Consider the following 21,518-nt stretch of genomic DNA (forward strand, 5'->3'; position numbering starts at 1 on the left):
GAGTTTCAGGCAGGTTCCTGGGCTCAACATGATGGTTTGCCTTTGTGTGTCCTGCTCCGCGAGTGAGATTTCAAGTCAAGCACTGATACAAGGAAAGCAAGTGCCTGGAAAACGTAGGGTTAAGGTACTTTTACCTTAACTTAGGTCTAAGAGAACAATGTAAGTCTGCAGTGTGGTAACAATTTAGTAGTCTTACTACCAAGACTGAATTACTTCTTTCCACCCTTCTAATGAGTGGCCACCCTTCTAATTATCAGTTACTTGGGAGACAGTGACTCATGCACATCTGCTAGCTTAGGATATTCCTTGTCTGCCCTACCTGGTTATGCAGGTCACACTGTTTCAGATCTTTGCCAGCTATCAGAAGCTTGCAGACATGGCTGGTTTCAGCTAATTTGTGATTACTGGGGCATCCAACTGTGCCAAAGGTGAAAAGTGCACCCTGAGGAAGGCTGCTTACTTCATCTTGAAGACCCCTGCCCACATGAGGAAGACTACTTACTTCCTCTTGAAGACCCCTGCCCACGACCATTGGAGGGCAGTGCGCAAATGCCAAAAGGGAGGAGACTTATGATAAAGAGTACCTAAAGTAATTGTAATATCCCCGCCAAACTCTCAGGAACCTAACGAATATGCATGTTTGTGTGTAATAAATACCTGGTTGCTTAACCCCTCGGTGTGCAGGTTAGGAGGAGCGATCCCCCTTGCACCCGGCGCTGTAATAGACATACCTGCGTTATAACTCTGAGTTGCAGAGTTTGATACCGTGCTTCAGCACGAGGCCTTGCACTGTCCTGGCTTTTAGCCTAGCTGTGCTTGCATGGCAATCCTCGCGGCCTGGGTTTCTCAGGCTGTGATTTCTTTATTATTACTTCACACCGAAAGGTTTGCATTTGAAAGACGCGGCAATTTGGGGGACTGGTTGCACTTTAACCAGCCTAAATGTAAAAACATCTCGAATACAGCAAATGCCACCGCTGCAGCACACCGGGGGCCGAAACCGGGCCGGTGTGGGGGACACGACAGAACGCGACACGACACGATAAGATAATGATACGATAAGATACGATACGATAAGATACGACACGACACGATAAGATACGACGCGATACGACACGACACAAGATACGATACCACACACACACCACACCACACCACAGGCACCGCCTTGTAGCCGCCTCCGCCAGGGGGCGCTGCTGCCCGCCTGGCTCTCCTCGCCGCCAGCGGCGAGGGGCCCGCGCGCAGGCGCGGGGCGGGAAACTGGCGCGAGCGCTGAAAGCCGGTCAGGTCGCAGGGCGCCGCAGGTAGGACTGGGGCAGTGCGGGGCGTCCTCCGCCCCACCCGGCCGTACGTGGTGGCCAGGGCTGGTGCTGCGCTGCGGGGAGCCGGCAGAGAGCTGGAAGCTAGCTTCTGTGCTCCCGGCGCTGGGTCTCGTGTGCCGTATCCTCCTCAGGCATCCGGTACCGCCAGCCCCGGCGGCAGTTTTCCTGCCCCCTGGTGCGGTGCTGCCCAGGGAGCGACTGCCAGGCCGCGGAGGCAGGGCTGTGGGCAGCGGCGCCTCTGCCTTCCCGCTGCCGCTCCCCCCCCCCCCCCCGGGCCTTCCCGCTTCCCGTGATCCTGGCTGCCTGGTGCAGCGCTGCTGGCCCCGCCGCGGTACCGCTCCGAGGGCAGGAGGATGCCGCAGTGCCCGTCCCGGCACTGGTGCTGCCGGGGCATGGCGGGCAGCGGGGCTGGGAGCGGAAATCTGTGGTGCGTGCCCCGGGTGTGCTTTCGTGGTAACTGTCCCGCGCCGCTGTCACGGTGCTCGATTCCGCTGAGAGGCGCGGTTGGTTGTCCCCATGCAGTGCTTAGGCGGTAACTGCAGCCGTAATAGATTTTAGCACTTAGAAATTGTCTTACTTAAACCATCCTGTCCGTTTCCACTGTGAAATTGTCACGGGATCTGTCTGCGGCGCTTGCCACATCTGCGTTGACTTTGATTGAGTTAGTCATAAAAAACCAAGGCTTTATTTGGCGTTTACTCTGTTTTCTTCAGCAAACATGAAGGTCATCACTTGTGAAATAGTGTGGCATAATAAGGAGCCTGTTTACAGCTTGGATTTCCAGCACGGAGCTGATGGGAAGATCAATCGACTGGCCTCAGCAGGTGTGGACACAGCTGTTCGGGTAAGTTTTAAACCTGTTTGGTTTGGTTTCATAGCCTGTGCAGAGCGTGAAATGGCTGGTTATCCAAGACATTAGACTGTTGACCGGTGCATGACACTGGCTGTGAATGGTTTAAGGAGAGTGTGAGATTGTACAGCTACACAGGAGATTCCTGTTATCCTTGTATACTGTCCTTGAGTTCTGCTTCTGAGTGTTGCATTGTTATTCCAAGAAAACTGCCTTAGTTGATTGTTGTGTGATAACTCTCAGTTGAAACTGCTAACTTAGGTCAAAATCTTATAGGGTAGTGAGAAACAACTGGGTTTAATCTCTTTATTTGTTCATCAAATTTGAATTCTGTCTGCCGTTTTAGAAGTAGCCACTCAGCAGTATGAGGTCTTTCTATAGCCCTTTTCACTCAGCTTCAGATGCACCTCTGCTAAGTGAATTTGTGTTGGTGCTAGCAAACTTTGTAATCAGTTGTTCATGCTTTCGAGAATCACTTATGAAAATGCTGAATAGCATAAGCTTCAAAACATGTGGCTGTAGCATTCATCTTTGCAAAATCAGGCAGTTGTTTACTATCTTCTAAATTCTTAATGCAAGGACTGTTCCCGTCATCCAGTTGGTTTCTCTAAAAGCCCTGATTGATAAGCTTTGGGAAATTGAGTGCATTGCATAAACAGTGTTCTTTTTATCAGGATGTTTGTTAGCTCCTTAAATAAAGTTAATGGCCAAGCAAGGCACAATTTCCTTGCAGAGAAATACATTGAATTTATTTGTCTATTTAGTTAACAGCTTCCCTGTATGGAAGGTAGACATAGTGGTCACAAATATGCCAATATTTGTTAAAGTATTTATTAGCAAATTATTACGAATGATAACTGCTGTGATATGTGCATGATTACAATGCCTCTTTCTTTTGGAGATGGCAAAGAGGATAAAAAATTAGGGGGTTATTCCAGTAGACGCAGCCAAAATTTTTCCTTCCCTCACTGGCAATTTGACTTCTTACGTGGTGCTGTATGCATTTCAGGGATTTTGGCTGTATATAGTTTACTGAGTATATATTCATGCTTATACATACTTCAGGGCCTGAAAAATTGAGGTATCTTTGACATGAGAGGTTCTGCTGCTGTATCTTCTTTTGGAGGACCATTGCATGAAAAGGGAAAACTGGCAAAAGTTACAGAGGTTTTAATTCATGCTGTTTCATTGGTTGGTGTATTTCCACCATGGCCTAATTGCTAGGTTGTTTTCTGTCTTGGTTTGGTTTAGTCAGCTGAGACTGCATCCAAGAGTAGATTATTTGAAACGCCTAATGGGATTTAGTTATCTGTGCCTTAGTCCCACAATACAGAGGCATAACAGTATTGCTCTCATGGCTGAACCAGTGCCCAAGCAGAGCCGTAGGAGTGGCATTATTATGCACTGCAAAATTGAGAACAAGTGGGATCAGGAATTCTTAAGCCAGCATTGCTGGAAAAGTGTCTGTATATGCAACTGTCATAATGTCTTTGTTATGATCAGTGGGGAACTGGAATTATAATTCTTGCTCGAATCTGTTTGAAACCAGTAAATCTATTGGCCTTTGCGATATTCTGCAAAGCTCAGACTTCTGAAGAGAGCTAATGTGTTTTTCTTCTGTAGTAATCAGGGTTTCTTTTTTCAGACTGTTACAATTTGTGGTTGACAGACCTGTTAATAGTACAATGATTCAATAGCATGGAATTACAATATATTTATAGGCTTGTCAGATACATTTGAAGCTAGAGATTGTTGATGAATGAAGACAGAGGGATGTTATGTGTTTGGTTGTCTGTTGTTGGGTTTTGGGTTTTTTGGTTTGTTTGTTTTTTTCTATTTATTGAAAATACTCAGTAATATATTTCATCACACTAAAAAACCTGCAATATAACTAGAACTTGTGGTGGTTAACCTTGGCTTGGCCACCAGGTATCCACCGAGCTGCTCTGTCACTCCCCTTCCTCAACAGGATTGGGGGAGTGATACAATGGGTCGAGGTAAGGACACTTACTAAATACTATCATGAGTGAAACAGACTCAGTTTAGGGAAATTAATTTAATTTATTGCAAATTCTTATCAGAGTAGGGTAGTGAGAAATAAGAACAAAACTAAAAATGCCTTCTCCTCATCTCTCCCCTTCTTCCAGGTTCAACTTCACTCCTGACTCTGCCTCATCCCTCTGAGCAACACAGGGGAGTGGGGAATGGGGCTGTGGTCAATTGATCACACATTGTCTCTGCTTCTCTTTCCTCCTCAGGAGTGTACTTCTCACACTCTTCCCCTGCTCCAGCATGGGGTCCCTCCCATGGACACAGTCCTCCACAAACTTTTGCAACATGGGTCCTTCCCAAAGGCTGCTGTTCTTCATTAACTGCTCCAGTGTGGGTCCTTCCCACAGTGAGCAGTCCTTCAGGAACATGCTGCTCCAGCGTGGGTCGCCCATGGGGTCCCAGGTCCTACCAGCAGACCTGCTCCAGTGTGGGCTTCTCTTCGCAGGCCAGAGCTCTTCCATGTAGCCTGTTACAGCATGGGCTGTCCTCAGACTGCAGTTTCCTTCAGGTCACATGAACCTGCTTTGGCATGGGGTCGTCCACAAGCTGCAGTGTGGATATCTGCTCCTCTAGGGACTTCCATAGGCTGCAGGGGAACAACTTCTGTCACCGTGATCTTCTTCAGCAGCAGCAGGAACGTCTCAGCTCCAGCACCTGGAGCACCTCCTCCTCTCCTTCTCTGACCTTGGTGTTTACAGAGCTATTTCTGTTACATTTTTCTTGCTCTTTTCTCACAGCTGCTGTGCAGTGTTTTTCACCCTTCCTTAAATACGTTATCACAGAGGTGCTATCTCTGTGGAACAAAGGTGTTGTCTTTGAGCTAGCTAGAACTCACCCCTGAAGCCTCCCCAAGATATCCAAACCTTGTCACATACACCTAGTACACAGCTGTAGCTCATAGAGGGAAAATTTATGGCACAACTGCAGCTTTAGCTATGAAAGTTTCAGATAAGTTCAGAAAGACTGCCCAAGGAATAAATTGTGGATTAATGAATTAGTGCATATGCATTACATCTTGTTCCTGAAAACTGTAATGCTTCTTTAACTAGATATGGAAGGTGGAAAAAGGACCAGATGGAAAAGCAATTGTGGAATTCTTGTCCAACCTTGCCCGCCATACAAAAGCAGTAAATGTTGTGCGCTTCTCTCCAAGTGGTGATATCCTAGCATCTGGAGGAGATGGTGAGAACTGCTTTTCATGTGTCTTACGTGAAAGGATTGTAATGTTGAACTAAATGTAATGCATTAACGAAATGGTGACTGGGAAAGAAAGAAGCTCCATATGATTTCTTCTACAGATGCTGTTATTTTATTGTGGAAGCTGAATGATAGCAAAGAATTGGAACCATTGGTTTTTCAGGAAGAAGATGAAGCTCAGCTCAACAAAGAGAACTGGGCAGTCATTAAAACTCTAAGGTAGCTTAATATTTTATTAGTTTTTCTGTTGTTTTTGATTCTCCAGTGGCTTTTATCATCTGGTACAGACTTCTCTTCAGTGGATTTAGAACTTCAGTGCCCTCTAAAATTTTCTTGCTGTAATACTCATCCTTTTATTGTATTTAACTTTTATTTTTTTGATAGAGCACCAACCTCCGTCTTCTGTTAAGGCAGGGTTGGCATTTGCGTGACATAACTGATGTGCTTTAAAATTGGTTCCTGAGGGTTACAGTCACTGAAAGCTTAGCACAGAGATATATAAAATAAATGTGGAGTTTTATTTACTAGCTTTATAGTGAAAATTTTGATCTTTATTAAAGCAAAAAGTGTCAGTTAGGTAAAATGATTCATGAAATTTTGCCAGATGGTAGCTGTGAGGGTTGACTAGTCTTTTTCAACTAATTCACGTTAGTAGTATTATACAGCTTTTGTTGCAAGTGTACAATGATTAATAGAATATACACACTGTGCCTAAGAGTAATTATTATCTGATAATGGTAAGGCATCAAACCACCACTGGCAGGTGAATTACGAGAGTGTTCTGTTCTTGCTCTCAGCTGAAGTCTGAAAAAAATTAGTGGTTCTGGACTCAGAAATGCATTTGGAATGAGCAGTGTGTATGACACTGACTTGCTTTCTGTGTAGTATCTGTTGAAAGGTTTGTTCTGTACCTGTCTATACTGATAAAATCATTACAGATTTATAAGTAACTCTGCTATCCACAACTGATATTTTCATAGCAACTGCTGGGGTTTACATGAGAATACTTCTGAAAGTGCTAGTAGGATTGTTTGAAGCACCAGTGTGATCCTTTAGGAACATTAGAGTTAATCTCTTAGAGCAAACAAACCTAGTCCCCCTTCTCTAAACTTAGTGTTCCAAATATTTATTACTGAAGTTACCACACTGCATAAGTCTTCAAATGACAAGAAATAGAAATTGTTTTGATGGAGCCCTTCTAGGTGCTTCTGAATATGTTGCAACGTTTGTTCAACTGTATCTAAATTAATCTTAACTTGCCATGTTTCACATGATTCCGCTGAGTATGAGTGTTTGTTTACTGCTTTTATGAAACCCATAAAAATGCAGGAAATTTTCTTGAGAACTTCCTAATTGCACTTCCTAATGGCTTTGGTGTAGTATTTTATCTTCTGTTTGTACAAATCGTAGCAATGTTTGTTTCTGGATCTGTAGGTATAAATTCATAAATGACTTCGAATATGGGGTTTTCATTATCTTTGAAAAAGACCTGTTTAAAAGGCAGGGTTATTCTAAATGGTAGGATGTGCTTTTTTAAAATGTTCTTCTACCTTCTGCATGTGGAAGCATTTTTTAAAAGCTGAAAGTCATGCTGTTCATTTTACTTCAGTGATGCTTTATTTGCCTCTGATTGCTTTTAACCTAAAAGTGCATAAAACTCAGGTTTACATGTAGCTGTTAATTTTTTGGTTAAAAATTGGTTTCTTCTCTTCTGCCTTCAAGAGGCCACTTAGAAGATGTGTATGACATATGTTGGACCTCAGATGGAAATTACATGGCATCTGCTTCTGTAGATAACACAGCTATAATGTGGGATGTCAATAAAGGTAAATGCTACATTTTATCACTTCTGTGTCTTCAGTCCTGGTGGAAGTGCCTGATGGTATTTACCAAAAGAGTTGAAAGTGTCTTTTTTTCTGTGACTGCTAGATTTCTAAGATTGTGAGGCAGATAGCCTAGCATATAGACATACCCTCAGGCCAGCAAAACCTACACGTAAGTAATCTCTTCCCCTTGGAGTATTTGGGAAATAAGCCATTCAGTTTCCCTCTAAAATAAACTCCTACACAATACAATAATGTAAACTCCTATACAAGCAGCTTGTATATTAGTTACTCCCCCCCAAACCCCTACAGAGAAACAAGACTTGACTGGTATCAGGTAACTACCTACCTATGTAAAAAATGGTAAGTGGGTATAGGATGAAGTCTGTGTTTTACACAATATGACTTATTTTTTTAGGCTACATTAGGCAAAACACTTCTGTTCATTCTCATCCTAGTGGAGTGAGGTTGCTTGTATTTTCCACAAAGGCCAGTCTATAGAAGTTCCGGTAGTAACACCTAGGTTAGGTTGCTTTACAATGGGTTGATGTTCTCTTACTGGCGGTGTTATTGTTACATTCACTTTACATTTTGTGTAAAGTGTACATTCACTGTTACATTTTCTTGTTAAATTCACTATTGTTACAGTCACTTTCTCTAAAGGTAACCTTTCCTCTCACATTTCTAATATTTATTGTCTAATTAAGAAAAATAAAGTAGAATCCAGGTTAATTTTTCAGTGCACACACACATGAAAATACGAATGTTCCGCTGCTGACATTCTGTGTTCTTGGTTTGGGTGTTTAATGTTGCTCCCATCTAAACAGTTACATATACTCCTTTTCAAATGTCTTTAATAAACACATGAATATGCGCTTAAGAGACTGTGTGCTTAGAGCATATGTGTAGTGGCATTGTGACCAAATGTCTCTTGCATCTCAGACTGCTTGTAACAACTTTAAAGGCACATGTCTATTAGAATTATTACTAAAAAAGCTCAATAGCCTCTTAAGCTGGTACATTATTTATGTGTGATGTCTTCCATTCTCACTGCTTTCTTTTAGCATGCAGTTAATGCCATAGAAGGCATTTTGTGCCTTCTAGGCAGAGACACAACTAGTAAGTTGGAAGTAAGCATCCGTTACTGGAAAATGTAGGCTCTGTAATTTGAAATTGTACATACATGAAAGGAAAGAGATTCAGGGATAGCTTCCAGTAATACCCAAGCTAAAAGCTTGCATGGTTTTTAAAAAATGGCTGGAAGAAAATTAATACTAAAAATCCATAGGGCTGTTCAGTACAAAGAGAGCATCGTTGGCTTAAGTCCTTGAGATACATACAAACTCTTGACAGCTTACAGGCTTTTTCTAAATGACAAAGGTTTTGAAATACTTCTGTTTTGAAATATACTTACCTTGCATATTTAAGGCCTAAGCCAAACTGCTTATCTGAGTAAGTTTGTAGGGATCAAGCCTTAAACTGGCATGTCACAATTTACTGTAATTGTGAAGATTCTAGAAATAAAGCAACTATTTCTGATATTATTATCAGGTGCTATCAAGTTTCCTTAAAATTGTTTCCTCTACATGTTTAAATGTTTTGTTTTCTTTCTTGATATGAAGAAATGTTTTAAAACACATTTTATTTTAGAATCTGAAAACTGTAATTGCAGGACAGAAGGTTTCAATATTAAATGAACACAAGAGTTATGTCCAAGGAATAACGTGGGATCCTCTAGGCCAGTACATTACAACTCTGAGTTGTGATAGGTGAGCTATTGGTCTGTGTTTTGCCTTAGTATTCTTTCTTACTTGAGGATGAATTAAAAGCAAATGTACAGGATAAATCTGACTTTTATTTTAGTTTTATTCAGATTGTTCCTGAAGAAATTTGATGTGAAAGTAAAATGATAATTTAGCTCATCTTTTGCTTACAGTAAATGATTTCTGAAGTCTTGAGTGGTGTCTCTAAGCGGCAAAAAAAAGATTGTGTAAACTTCTGTAGAAATTTTTCTTCACAAAATAAGCTTTCATGAGTTTGATCGTTATAGATACCAAATATTTTTTAAGATAGTGCTGCATTCTCTGGCTGTTAATGAGCTAATAAGTTCATCCTTGTTGTTTTACAGAAAGATACAAATAGGTTAAGAAATAAGTCAAAATTGTTTTCCACTGTTATCTTCCTTTCCCCCTCTCACTCCCTCCATCCCCAACAGTTTTGTAAATGATGTCATTGGGAAAGCTAAACACGCACATTATAAACTAGGCCCTTATCAGAACTTTAAATAAGCTTAAACTGTTTAGGGCATGTGTGCTGCTCTGAGGGAGTTCACAGCTGGCTAATAAATGCATGGCACCCACTGCAAAGAAAATTGCTGTAATAATAAAAAAGTAGTCTTGATTTAAGATTTGCAATAGGGTCAGAAAACTTGTAAGTTAATGCCAACTAGGTCATTATGAGTCTTGGTCTTCTGATAATCTGTTGTGTGAGATTTGTGTGCTTTTATGAAAATGATCAGCAGTGAAATACAAGTAATAGAATGATACGCAAGTTTGTCTTGGAGTGAAGTTGCAAGCAAAAGCAAGAACTAAGCTGAAGAGGGGAGATTTCCCATCTCTTGAGGTTTCAGATGCTTTTCTGCAAGGATAGTGAATAGCTTCGGCTCAGTGGGGATCTAACAGGAGCCAGGCTAGTTGCCGAGTCTGGGTACTCATCAGCCCAGGCTGGGGAGACCTTTTTCCCCTTTTGTCAGACCAGCTTATCTATGTGACATCCAGAAACTGGTAGTTCCACAACTGCCTCAAGCTGCCTGCTACAGCCTTACCTTCTATTTTTCATTCCTAACTCTATACAATATTCTTTCTGGATCAGCACATTAAGTTGGCAGAAAGCTGTCTGGTTTTTGTGATAGGTTGGTTTTCTGCCAAGACAACATAATTTAGTGAAGGTCAGAGCTGCCACAAAAGAGGGGTTGGTGAGATGAGCATTCACATAGGCTACCTGCTTTCTTAGTGAGACAAAGTCAGGGAGTTCCAATGTTCTGTACAGAGATGTACTCCAGTTTACATTTATTCCAAAGGAAACCAAAGCATAGAGATGTAGCTAATCGTCTTTGTCATAAGTTTCCACTCTGCAGAAACATACTGGCTACTACAACAGAGGTAGGAATGGGGTGGCAATTCACTGTCTGCTTATTTCCTCATTCCTCCCTGAATGCGTAAGCTGCTACTTCACAAACCTTATTGAGTCAAATAACTGCTAGCAATGCCTTGATTATTTAGCCATCAAAACATGTCGCTCTGGTAGTGTCTCATGAACACAGTTATAATTAATGTGTGATTCTCATTTATATTTGACGGTTCTGACTGAGAAGTGAGATCCTGCAGTGTTGTGTGAAACTTGGGGAGAAAGGAAGATGTTCCTTGCTAACTGTGCTCTCTATCATGTAGGGTCCTGCGGGTATACAACACGCAGACCAAGCGTGTAGCGTTCAATATTACCAAGATTGTATCTGGATCAGGAGCTGAAGGAGAGGTACATTGTTCTGCTACTAACGGTTCTGGGGAACGTGTTGGGTGCTGTTTTATATAAGTTGTTCTTTTCTGCGAAACCAAAGGCACAAATGTTTTCCATTCAGGTACTCTGTATGTCAGACATTTTTGTCTCTGTCTCATCTTTGCATGTTATAGATAGAGGCTGATATAGGTTTTCTGGAACATTACAGAAATGACTAAGAAAGTGCACTGCCTGCTGCTATTGATCTCTTGCAAGTTCAGTGGTTTAAAGTAGTAACAAAATGTCTTTGTAAATATTAAAAATAGCATGGAAAAAATAGTATGCATAGTGAATTCTTATGGGGAAAACTTAAAATAAGTCTTGTAGAAGCTGTAAGTTTATTAATGGATATGACATAGCAATAGTATTTTAAAGTCAGCAGCCTGAAGTTTTTAAAAAGGTAGTTGGATTTTTTACGAAAAATATGAACTGGGGAAAATTTAAGAAATTCTGTCTTACTCAAGGAGGTAAACCAAATATCTCTTTCCTCCAGAACAGTTTTAAGTAACAGTAAAAGACACCACCAAGATGGCTATAACTTTTTTAATTCCTTCTATTCCTTTTCTCTTTTTTGTGAAAAACATTTGTAACAGTGTTATAAAGACTAAAGAACAGGCCTGAGAGAGGGCATTTTGATATAAGTTCTCTTTAAACCTCTAATACTAGAGTTAAATGCTTAAGGAACAGGCTTTTACGTTGACTATTAAAAAATGTTGTTTTCCAGGTCACTACTGTTTTTTGATCACTGGTCTAATGTGACTGCTTGTGGGGCGTTTTGATTAGTAGCTGAAAAGGGATCAAGAACTATTTTTCTTAGCTGTGAAGAATTTATAGCACAGCAGAAAGTGAGTTTGAAGGAGCCAGTGTTTTTTAAAACATTTATCTTTTATTTTAGAAGTTCCATCGAGTTACTGTACAACTGGATGGCTTTTCTCACTTGAATTCCCACTGAAACATTCATGGTGTTTTACACAATCTATTTTCAATGTTACAGGCTAGGAGTTATCGGATGTTCCACGATGACAGCATGAAGTCATTTTTCCGCAGGCTCAGTTTTACTCCTGATGGCTCCTATTTACTCACTCCAGGTTCGTGAGAACATACACTATAACTTACATTGTGTCCGTTATGCTCTAGTTTGAACATGCGTCAGGATTGGTTTCAAACTGCTAGGGAATGCTTATTTATCTTAATTAAGCCATTCCTCAGTCTTCTTATTGCAGAAAATAGAGACTTCACAATACTCTTCTGTTAGCAGTTCAGAATTTCAGCTTTCTGCTGTGATAAAAATATTTATGGCATTTTTCTGTACTGAAACATGTAAATTGCAATAATACAGCTCTGTTAAAATAGAAATGAAGAATAATGAGTAGTTCCTTTTGACTGATCTCTTTGTATCCTTTCTTAAGAACACTCTGTAGTCATAGTAAAAATAACATTGCAAGAAGGGGATCAGTTTGCCCATATAAGCATTGCTTTTATAGATGTCTGACAACATCAAAAAGAAGCTTTGAGGGGGAACTATGTAAGGAAAACAAAACCAGCACTAAATAAATATTTGGGATATTTTTAAGTTGTGTTCAGGTTGCACAGCTCTTGCCCAACTGACAAGCCTAATTCCTGAGAAGTAAAACGTTTATGGACATAAAGCGTGTACCCAGTACCCTTTTGAGTAGATGAGTAATGTTTTAACCTTTATTTTTGCAGCTGGCTGTGTTGAATCAGGAGAAAATGTAACAAACACCACATATGTTTTCTCCAGAAACAATCTTAAAAGGTAGAGATTAATAAGATGAAAATATCTTTTTATATAAGAAATAAAATTGCAATGTTGATTTTTAAAATACTGATTCTTTATAAAAGGCCAGTGGGTCACCTGCCATGTCCTGGAAAAGCAACTCTTGCTGTTCGCTGCTGCCCTGTCTACTTTGAGTTGAGACGAGCATTTAATAAAGGTACTGTAAATCCTTTAGGGAGTATGATTTTACAGCAAATATGCAGAGAGGCCAGTGTGGCTGTTTACTGTTTTATGCCCTAGCCTTTTAACACTCCATTAAGATAGTGTTTACCACATCTTACAAACTGTTTCTTGACTCTTAAGACCCTGAATTCACCTTAAATACCTTGTGAGTAGCTTTTGATATAGTGGATAAATGTTCTTACTTAGCCTCTTAGGCTACACTAACACTGCTTAATATTAAACTTTTACGGTTTAGTGTAAGTAAAAGTAAATAACTTGGCTTAGCACTAAAGGAATGACCCACTGAAATATTTTCTGTTAGTCTCAACTACCCACATCACAGAAGCACCAGAGAGTTGGTGTAGTTTGCAACAGCCATTAATGTTTATTCAAGAAAGTCAGACCCAAAGCAGTGCTGGTATTATTGGCCAGAACAGGAGTTCTGAGGATGGGAAAGGATTGTATGAAGTTGCATGAAAACTTACCTGGAAATTGAAATCCAGCCTTACTGTGAGTCCAGTGTGTCCAGGAGTGTTTATATTTTAAGAAGACTAGTCTTTGATCAAAAGGCAGAGATTTGCATCTTTCTTTACAGGATCATACTCCGGTATTCCTTAAAGGATTTAGAGATTACCAGTTGTTGTGTTCTCTGTTTTCATCATAATCTTTGGATTTGTTGTAATGGTCTGTTGCAAAGAAAGGGGGTGAGTGTCTGGTGTAGGCCTCTGTGACACCTCTAAATGGAGTGTTTAGTTTCTGCAGCTTATACTCAGAAAAGTGAAAATCTTTCGTAGTCTAGAAATCTAGAGATGTGATGACCTTATGTTATATTAATGTTAATGGCCTTAGTGCATAGCTTCCGTAATCATCATAGAACTGAACAGGAGCCCTATATACTGGAAATTTCTGAAAGCAGCTAGCTAGCATGCAGCTTCCACTGGAAGCTGGAATAATCTGGCCTTATAAAGAACTAATTTTGCAATGAAAAGACTAGCTAGGAGCTGAACCCAAGGTAACACAAGTAGTGCTAAATCCATTGTTTTGACTGAGTTGTATAGAATATAACACAGTGGTATAAATTTGTTGTGACCGTGATTTATGCTATATTCTGAGGTGTGTTTGTTTGAACTTTAGTCTTAAAGTTGTTATGAATATGCTGAAAAATTCCAGCTGGAATATATATGACAAACTTCACAAAACAAAGCAATAAGAATCCACGGGGACAAAGCTGCTGATTTCTCTCTCTTCAGCTAAGACAATAGAGGGAAAACTTCAGACAAGAGAAATGTTAGTACCTGACATTAAACTTTACTTTTTATAGAGGTGCTGTCTTCTGAGCTATTAGCTTGATACTGATTAATAATGTAATCTTTAGGTTCATGGCTAAGCTACTGCAGTTACTACCTTTCAATGAATGCAAAAAATTCTCAGTGTGTTCATTCCTTTGCATTCTAGATGGAATTGGTCAGAAATCGTCTCCTGCTCTGTTTAATCTGCCCTATCGACTGGTGTTTGCTGTTGCTTCAGAAGATTCTGTGCTTTTTTATGATACCGAGCAGTCCTTCCCCTTTGGTTATGTTTCTAACATACATTATCACACCCTGAGTGACATTTCATGGTAGGCAATTATTATATTCCTAAGATCTGTTGTGATGCGGGAAATGGCCTTTTTGTGTGTTGAAGTTCTGCACAACATCTTGTGCCTTGTATTTTTGTTTCATATATGATGCATGTGTGGTCACTGTCATTGCAGTGTGTGAAGAGCAAGCCACTTCTTTTTTTACCCTGTAAACCAGGGAATTGTGGTTCTTTATCAGCTGAGAAACAAGGTGCAAATCCTGAGGACAAGCAGATGGAAATTTTTATGGAAGCTATTGTTCTAGGTGCCCATGGAAAGTACTCATTGTTCAGGCAGTGTAACTGGCATTAGTAGTTATTTGGAGGTTTTGGAAGTCATCTCTCTGAGCTCAGGTGTCTGTATCCTGACTAAATTCTGCTTTATCAGGACAATTCTGCTCAGTGGTTATTTGTTTAATGGATGAAATAATTCATCTGACTTGATGTGGCAGATCAGAACTGAAGCTGAAAATTGAACCTGTCTTACAATCAGGACACACCCCTCTGCTGGACAAGGCTTCTTTTCTCATGCCTTTCTAGCCAGTATAACTAAGCCGAGGACCACACAGAGGCCTCTCTTTCAGAGTTCTAATTGATGCTCAGCACTGTAAAAATCATGGTGTGTCAGGAAAAGGGCAGTGGAAGAGAACAGAAAATCAAGTGGTTGTCATCAGTGATAGATTGACATTGCTTGGTGAAATAAGTGTTAAGAGCCCATTCAGGTGAGCACCATGGTGATTTGAGCATTGCCTCTCCTTAGTGCTAGGAGGAGAGCCAAAGAGCTTGAATTGCTCTGCTGGTCTGAAGAGGAGAATTCACCAATATTTCAGAAACCGTGACTAAAGATTTATGTACCTGTGCATACAGGTGCTGGCAGCAGCATGTTACAGGTGATCACAGATGACATCAGAGAGATTAGATCACAGGCAAAAGCCAGAATTGAAGACCTTTGTTCAGTTGAATTGGATGTCTTTCACTTGATTGCAGTTTTATTAAAATGTACGCATTGGTCCTTTCCAACCCTAACTATTCTATGATTCTATTTGGGGATGGGAGGAGGAAAAGACAGGAACAGCATGTGTTACAGGTGTGGGGATGGGGATTGAAGGAAATTTCTGATCTTTACTCTTAATGGGAAAAAAAAAATCCCAAATAGGTCCAGCGATGGAGCCTTTCTTGCTATCTCTTCCATGGATGGATACTGTTCATTTGTTACCTTTGAGAAGGATGAACTTGGAATACCGCTGAAGGAGAAGCCACAGATAAATGTCAGGACTTCTGGTGTAACAGAGAAGAAAGTGAAAAAGAGCCAGCCACACAAAGTCATTTCCCCAGGTTCTAGGCTGACAGAAGCGACTCCTCCTAGCAGGGTCCCTGATCCCAGCACTGTCACTGTCCAACCTAGAACACCCACAGCTGCTGGTAAGGACTTGCCTTCCACACCTGCTGTCATAAAAAACATTCCAATCTCATCCTCAGATGAGAGGAAAATCAGCCAGTCAGCCAGCCAGAGCGCTAAAGCAAACCAGCCCAGGAGAATTACTCTCAACACTTTACAAGCATGGAGCAGGACACCAAGGTGAGATTTGTATTGCTGTTTCCAGTTACAAATATGAAGGCCAAGACGAGCTGTGCTTGTGCTACATTTAAAGGTTGATGATGGTGTCTTGGTAGTAGCTTTCTTGACATGGTATTTTTTGTTCCAGTTGTATTGCAACTGGACGGTCAAAATGTCGCCTGAATCCTAGTAGCAAAGTTAACCTGACCCTTATGCCTTGTCCATATGGCAGTAAGAGATGTGTGTCTTCAGGTTCCATTTTCAGTATGAGGATGGTACCTGAAGTCTTAATAAGACTAATGAGAATCATTTAAAGACTCTTCTGACAGGAAATATTTTATGAAGAATGCAAGTCTAGACAGGCCCTCAGTATGCTCAGTCATGGGTGTGGGACTTCATGCATGGATTGAGGTCACTTCCTAAGGTGAAGATCTAGGTTTTTAGAAATTACCTGTAATCCATGTACTGATTGTCAAACAGCCTGCAATATAAGATCCTGAGCTGGTGTGCATCAGTAAGGGGACAGACATGCAAAACAAGGCTATTTTAGTATTGAAGGAGATTATTATAGCTTCTCATAGGAATGTTTTAATTAGTAGGTGGCTAGAGAGGAAGTGGTGAACAAGAAAGCAGAATAGTGGATTTCATCAACAACTGCAAAGAAAATCTTGGAGATGATGGCTTTCTACACACCAGTGTTCATCTGTACTGGAACTAACAAGTCAAAGGGCTGTAGGTAGATCTAAGCAACTTTTTTCGTGGAGGGTGGGGTGACTAATGGAGCTAACCATTTTATTTTTGAGAGAAACGATATTTAATCCTATCAACTGATTCTGCCATGAATGTCATCTCGTACTGGCATGTATGGTGTTACGTGCAAGACTTTTTTTTTTTTTAATGGTTCAATCCTCTGCCACTTTTGTGCTTAATTTTTAAGTGCCATCCAAAAGAGATAGAGCAGAAGAAAATAAATTTATTATTGGACCTCAGTGGGCAAAAGAATTCCCTGCAGTTTCATGAATCTAAAGTGGACAGGGCTAGGGAATAGTAGGTGCAGACAGTCTTAATTTTAAAATATTTGACCAGGATACTCTGCTCTGAAGGTGAATATCAAGCGGAGAGCCACATAAAACATGCAAAAGTACTTTCTAGTGGGAAAGATCACTAGTGGTATTCAAAGTACTTCTGAAAAATGCTCTATTTATCATATAGCAAGAAAAAAATATATATCTAAACTAAACTTGAATTAAACGGATTCTATATGAAGTAAACCTTTAAATCATTTTTGGAAATAATGCCTTTAAAGCGATTGAACTGTTGCTACTCTTTTAAAGGAGAGTAAACTTGATTCCACTGAAGGCAGATACGCCAACCTCTGCAGATGCAGTTCCTATACCTCCTTCCTCAGAACAAGAACATGGTAAGTTCTGTTCCTTGCATTTGTGGCTATTAATACGAAGCAGTCTTTTGCCAGTCATTCTTTCTATTATAGACATATGTTACAAGCCTGTAACACAAGCATAGTCAAGCACAAACCTAAACCTAGTTGCAGATTCTAAAGTTTCTTCATTGCCCTGTAGTATTTGGAAGCTTTTGATAATATGGTGTGTTCTCACTGTGGTTGCTCTTGGGCAGCTGTGTGACAATATGTCACTACAGTTTTTGGGCAATTCCAGACACAGCTACAAGTTGGGTGGAGAAGAGACTCAGAGCAGCCCTGCAGAGAAGGACTTGGGGGTGTTGGTGGATGAGAAACTGGACATGAGCCAGCTTCAGTGTACACTTGCAGCCCAGAAAGCCAACCGTATCCTGGGCCGCATCAAAAGGAGCGTGACCAGCAGGTTGAAGGAGGTGATCCTGCCCCTCTGCTCTGCTCTGCTCTCATGAGACCTAACTTGGAGTATTGTGCGCAGTTCTGGTGTCCTCAACATAAAAAAGACCTGGAGCTGCTGGAGCAAGTTCAGAGGGGGACCATCAGGATGGTAAAGGGGCTGGAACACATCCTGCATGAAGACAGGCTGAGAAGGTTGGGCTGTTCATCCTGGAGAAGAGAAGGCTGCATGGAGACCTCATAGCAGCCTTCCAGTATCTAAAGGGGGCCTACAAGAGTGCTGGGGAGGGACTTTTCGTTAGAGACTGTAGTGACAGGACAAGAGGTAGTGGGTTCAAACTTAAACTGGGGACATTTAGGTTAGATATAAAGAAGAAGGTTTTTTACTGTAAGGGTGGTGAGGCACTGGAATGGGCTGCCCAGGGAAGTTGTGAATGCTTCATCCCTGGCAGTGTTCAAGGGCAGGTTGGATGGAGTCGGTGGTGACACAGTTTAGTGGGAGGAATCCTTGCCCATGGCAGGGGGGTTGGAACTGGATGATCATAAGGTCCTTTCCACCGTAACTATTCTATGATTAGATGACACTGAAACTGAGAAGAGTAAATTCACTTGGTTGTGATGTTCTCCAGGTTCTATGTGTCAGTTTTAAAGACTCTTTAAGTTTTCAGCACATCATAGTTTCATGTACTGGACTCTCAAACCGGGTTTGGGTTGATGTGATTTTTGTGTTGGGTTTTTTGTTTGTTTGTTTGTTGTTTTGGGGGGGGGGTATTTTTGCGTGTGTTTGGGTTGTTTTTTTTTGTTGTTGTTTGTGGTTGTTTTTTTTTTCTTTTGGTTGGGTTTTTTTGTTGAATGGTGAATTGTTCAGCAGACCAATTTACTTCATTAATCTGGATTTACATAGCTTAATGATTTTGCTGTCTTCCTGTTTCAGAGAGGCCATTACCATCTGATGACAGTCTTCAAAAGCCCCCAGCATCGAAACGTCCTAGAACTGAGGACATGGCTCTTTCTACGTCTACTGAAGATCAAATTGTCTGTAATTCAAACAAATAAAGACTAAGCTTTTTAGTAGACTCTTCACAGTCTGAAGGAGATGCAGCCGTATCTGAGAGTGCATTTCTTTTGTAAATGTTAAATCCTCAATTCCTGATTGAAGTACCATCTGTGTATTTGACATAGTGCTGTGAAGAAAGAAAGTGGCAGTAGAAGACACAGCGTTCAGGAAGGTAGCTTTGCTGAAGAAGAATTAATTGGGAAGTGACTTTTAAGTTTTTCTACTTCTTGAAGAAAGCATTCTTCAAGAAATGCCACTGTTTGAGGAAATTGGGGAAAATTGGCTATTGATTACAGTAACCGAAGAGTCTACATCAAAGCCCCAAAGTTGGTGTTTATGAACTGTCACATTTGCCAGTAGCCTGTCTGGCAAAAGAATTGAGTTTCTAAGGACTTAAACACATTCATAATGATTTGCTGTGGTTTAAGCCTATCCCCCCCAAAAAAAACCCCAAACAGTTTCATTCAAGTATCTTGGTTTATATGCTTAGCAATGTGCAAAATAATTCATGCTCTCTAGCACATGTGGAGTGGAAGCTGATGTTTACAATGTCTGAATGCAGCAGCATACAGTGTGACTGATATGACTGAAAAATAAATCTGAACTTGTAACTGCAAGAAAGAAGAAAACAAAAGGAAGAAACCCTCTGAAGACCTGTTATAAGCATTACACAGTAGAAGAAAGTTCTGAATTGTTTAGTTTCTGTATTAAAAAGAAACAAAGCACAGACAGGAGATTTCCCTGAGGCAGCAGGATTTGAGTGTATACATTAGAAGTTTCCCCCTTTTTTTCCAAATCCTAACTTCTTCAGTCAATACAATACAAATCCAGTTACGTTAGACTTCTAAAAGCTGGTTTCTTTTTAGCATTTCATACTTGGACTAAGCATTTAGCATTTAAAAACTGAACTAAGACGTGCAGATTGAAAACAGTGAGACCAAAATATCTGAAAATCACTACACTGGATTTCCTGTGGTGCGCAGACTTAGCCTTCCCAAGTAGAATGCTCATCCACAGTATTCTGAGCTCATCCACTAAATTTTCTTTAACATCATGGACTTGATTTTAAAAAGATAATTGTTAAAATGTGGATAGTCATTCTGGTTGATGAGAGCATGTGGAGGTTTTAAGCAGATTTTTTTTCTCATAGTTTAGGCTATTATTTTAATTTCCACAATGCACAGGAGGGAAAAACTGGAATTCATTTTAAAGCTCTTTGACTTTCATCCTTCCCTGGATATGGTTGGTTTTAAGGTGTGTAAGTTACTTGTTTGTTTTCTGTCAGTGTCTAAGAAAGTAGACTGGTACTTTAGAAAAACAGAAATAGAAATGTTTCAGAAGTGACTCACAAAAATTTCACAGGAAATATTATTAATAACTTGTGTCAGTGTTTCAGGCAGATGAAGTACATTGCCTACAATTAGATTTCAGCAAATTAGTAAGCAGAGAATTGTAAGATGTTAACTATATCTTTGCCTTCAACCACTGAGAAGAGGATGGAGCTTCAATTAATTTACCCAAACCTGGGTTTTCTTCTAGTGAGGAATGTAAATGAAATTACCAAGCAAAGCCACATCTAAAACTGTGTTTTCCCGAAAAAAAAAAAAAAATTATAGAGAAACCTAAATTGAAGTTTGTAGAGATACCTGAAAATTGATAGCTGAAGCAAATAATTGTGACTAATATGCATTTCTGCATTTGCTGTTTTATGTTTTGCCCAGATTGAGATTGCTATTTCATCTTTCTATATGACAGTGACCCATTAGTACAGTACTGCAGTGGGCTTTGTGCATTGCAAAGGATCCTTTGAATTGAAATTTACACTTCTAAATGCTAGTTGCAAAGCTATCCTGATACATATTTTGAAATCTTCTTATGGTTTTGGTAAGGTTTGGGAGGGGTTGTTTGGTTGGTTTGTTTTGGGTGGGTGGGTGGGGGGTGTTTACACTATATTTCAATGTAAACTACTCTCTGCTCCTTCTGCTGAAAACAAGTAGGTTGGGTACATTATTATAGTGTTAACTGGCATACCTGGTGTCTAGTCTTCAGTCTTGAGATGCAAATAATTGCCAGAGTATTCATCTTCATTTCATCCATAGCCATTCAGGTGACGTCTGCATATTTTTTTTTTATATGGTTGCTCAGCTTATTTTCACTCTGCCTTACAATGTAATTGGAGCTGTAAAGATAATGCGGCGTTCAGTGCTGGAGACTACTTTCATATCTGATCTCTGTCAGAATGCAATACTTGATATTTCAACTTCCCTAATAGGAATTCCCTTTCTAGTACTAGTTGTCTCTTTGCCACTATGATTTCCTGTTTCTCTCCTCATTTTGTTACTTACTTGCTATTTGTCACATTTATACGGTACTAGGTTTTTAGACTTTTTCTATAAATGGATGCCATCTTTTGTATAATAAATTACTGTCTTCAACACTGTGACAGAATTGTAGGTTTCTGGTTTTTGTAATCTGTTTCAGTCTCCAAAGGGCCATCCCCACACATCATTCATATTTAAGACATTGAAAACTGTTTTTACAGTGTTTATAGAAAGTGGCTTCATGTTTTTTTTTCTGTCATGCACTGGTTTCTGCTTCAGAGCAGAACATGCCCAGGCCTATTTAAACTCTGCTTCATAAGGTGAAATATAGCAGACATCATTCTTCAGCCCAGATTTGACATAAATGTCGTTTTT

At 40.3% G+C, this 21,518-nt stretch overlaps 1 protein-coding gene across 3 annotated transcripts; it reads left to right on the plus strand.

Annotated features, from left to right (window-relative positions):
* Positions 1 to 1,207: 1,207 nt before the first annotated feature.
* Positions 1,208 to 18,860, plus strand: CHAF1B (chromatin assembly factor 1 subunit B). Of its 3 annotated transcripts, none has more exons than XR_010612210.1 (14): positions 1,208 to 1,304; positions 2,036 to 2,166; positions 5,274 to 5,406; positions 5,523 to 5,640; positions 7,144 to 7,247; positions 8,917 to 9,013; positions 10,694 to 10,778; positions 11,794 to 11,887; positions 12,507 to 12,576; positions 12,663 to 12,754; positions 14,215 to 14,377; positions 15,533 to 15,955; positions 16,531 to 16,666; positions 17,269 to 17,354. XR_010612210.1 is itself a non-coding variant. In XM_065676926.1 (14 exons), exons 2-14 carry the CDS (start codon positions 2,041 to 2,043, stop codon positions 18,819 to 18,821), a joined length of 1,713 nt encoding a protein of 570 aa, XP_065532998.1. In that variant the 5' UTR covers positions 1,208 to 1,304; positions 2,036 to 2,040; the 3' UTR covers positions 18,822 to 18,860. The 3 variants fall into 3 exon arrangements, 2 of the variants coding, with proteins under 2 accessions (XP_065532998.1, XP_065532999.1); XM_065676926.1 differs by lacking the exon at positions 16,531 to 16,666 and adding an exon at positions 18,700 to 18,860; XM_065676927.1 differs by lacking the exons at positions 1,208 to 1,304; positions 16,531 to 16,666 and adding exons at positions 1,645 to 1,749; positions 18,700 to 18,860.
* The last annotated feature ends 2,658 nt before the right edge of the window (positions 18,861 to 21,518 follow it).

The sequence above is a fragment of the Lathamus discolor genome, chromosome 4, assembly GCF_037157495.1.
Source record: "Lathamus discolor isolate bLatDis1 chromosome 4, bLatDis1.hap1, whole genome shotgun sequence".
In the NCBI taxonomy this organism is placed as follows: domain Eukaryota; kingdom Metazoa; phylum Chordata; class Aves; order Psittaciformes; family Psittacidae; genus Lathamus; species Lathamus discolor.

What these genes read in the sequence shown, in the direction of transcription:
- CHAF1B (XM_065676926.1), top strand. Translation starts at nt 2,041, where the DNA reads ATGAAGGTCATCACTTGTGAAATAGTGTGGCATAATAAGGAGCCTGTT. An exon ending in GTGTGGACACAGCTGTTCGG is followed by an intron (nt 2,167 to 5,273) that starts GTAAGTTTTAAA and finishes TTCTTTAACTAG; the next exon opens with ATATGGAAGGTGGAAAAAGG. An exon ending in CCTAGCATCTGGAGGAGATG is followed by an intron (nt 5,407 to 5,522) that starts GTGAGAACTGCT and finishes TTTCTTCTACAG; the next exon opens with ATGCTGTTATTTTATTGTGG.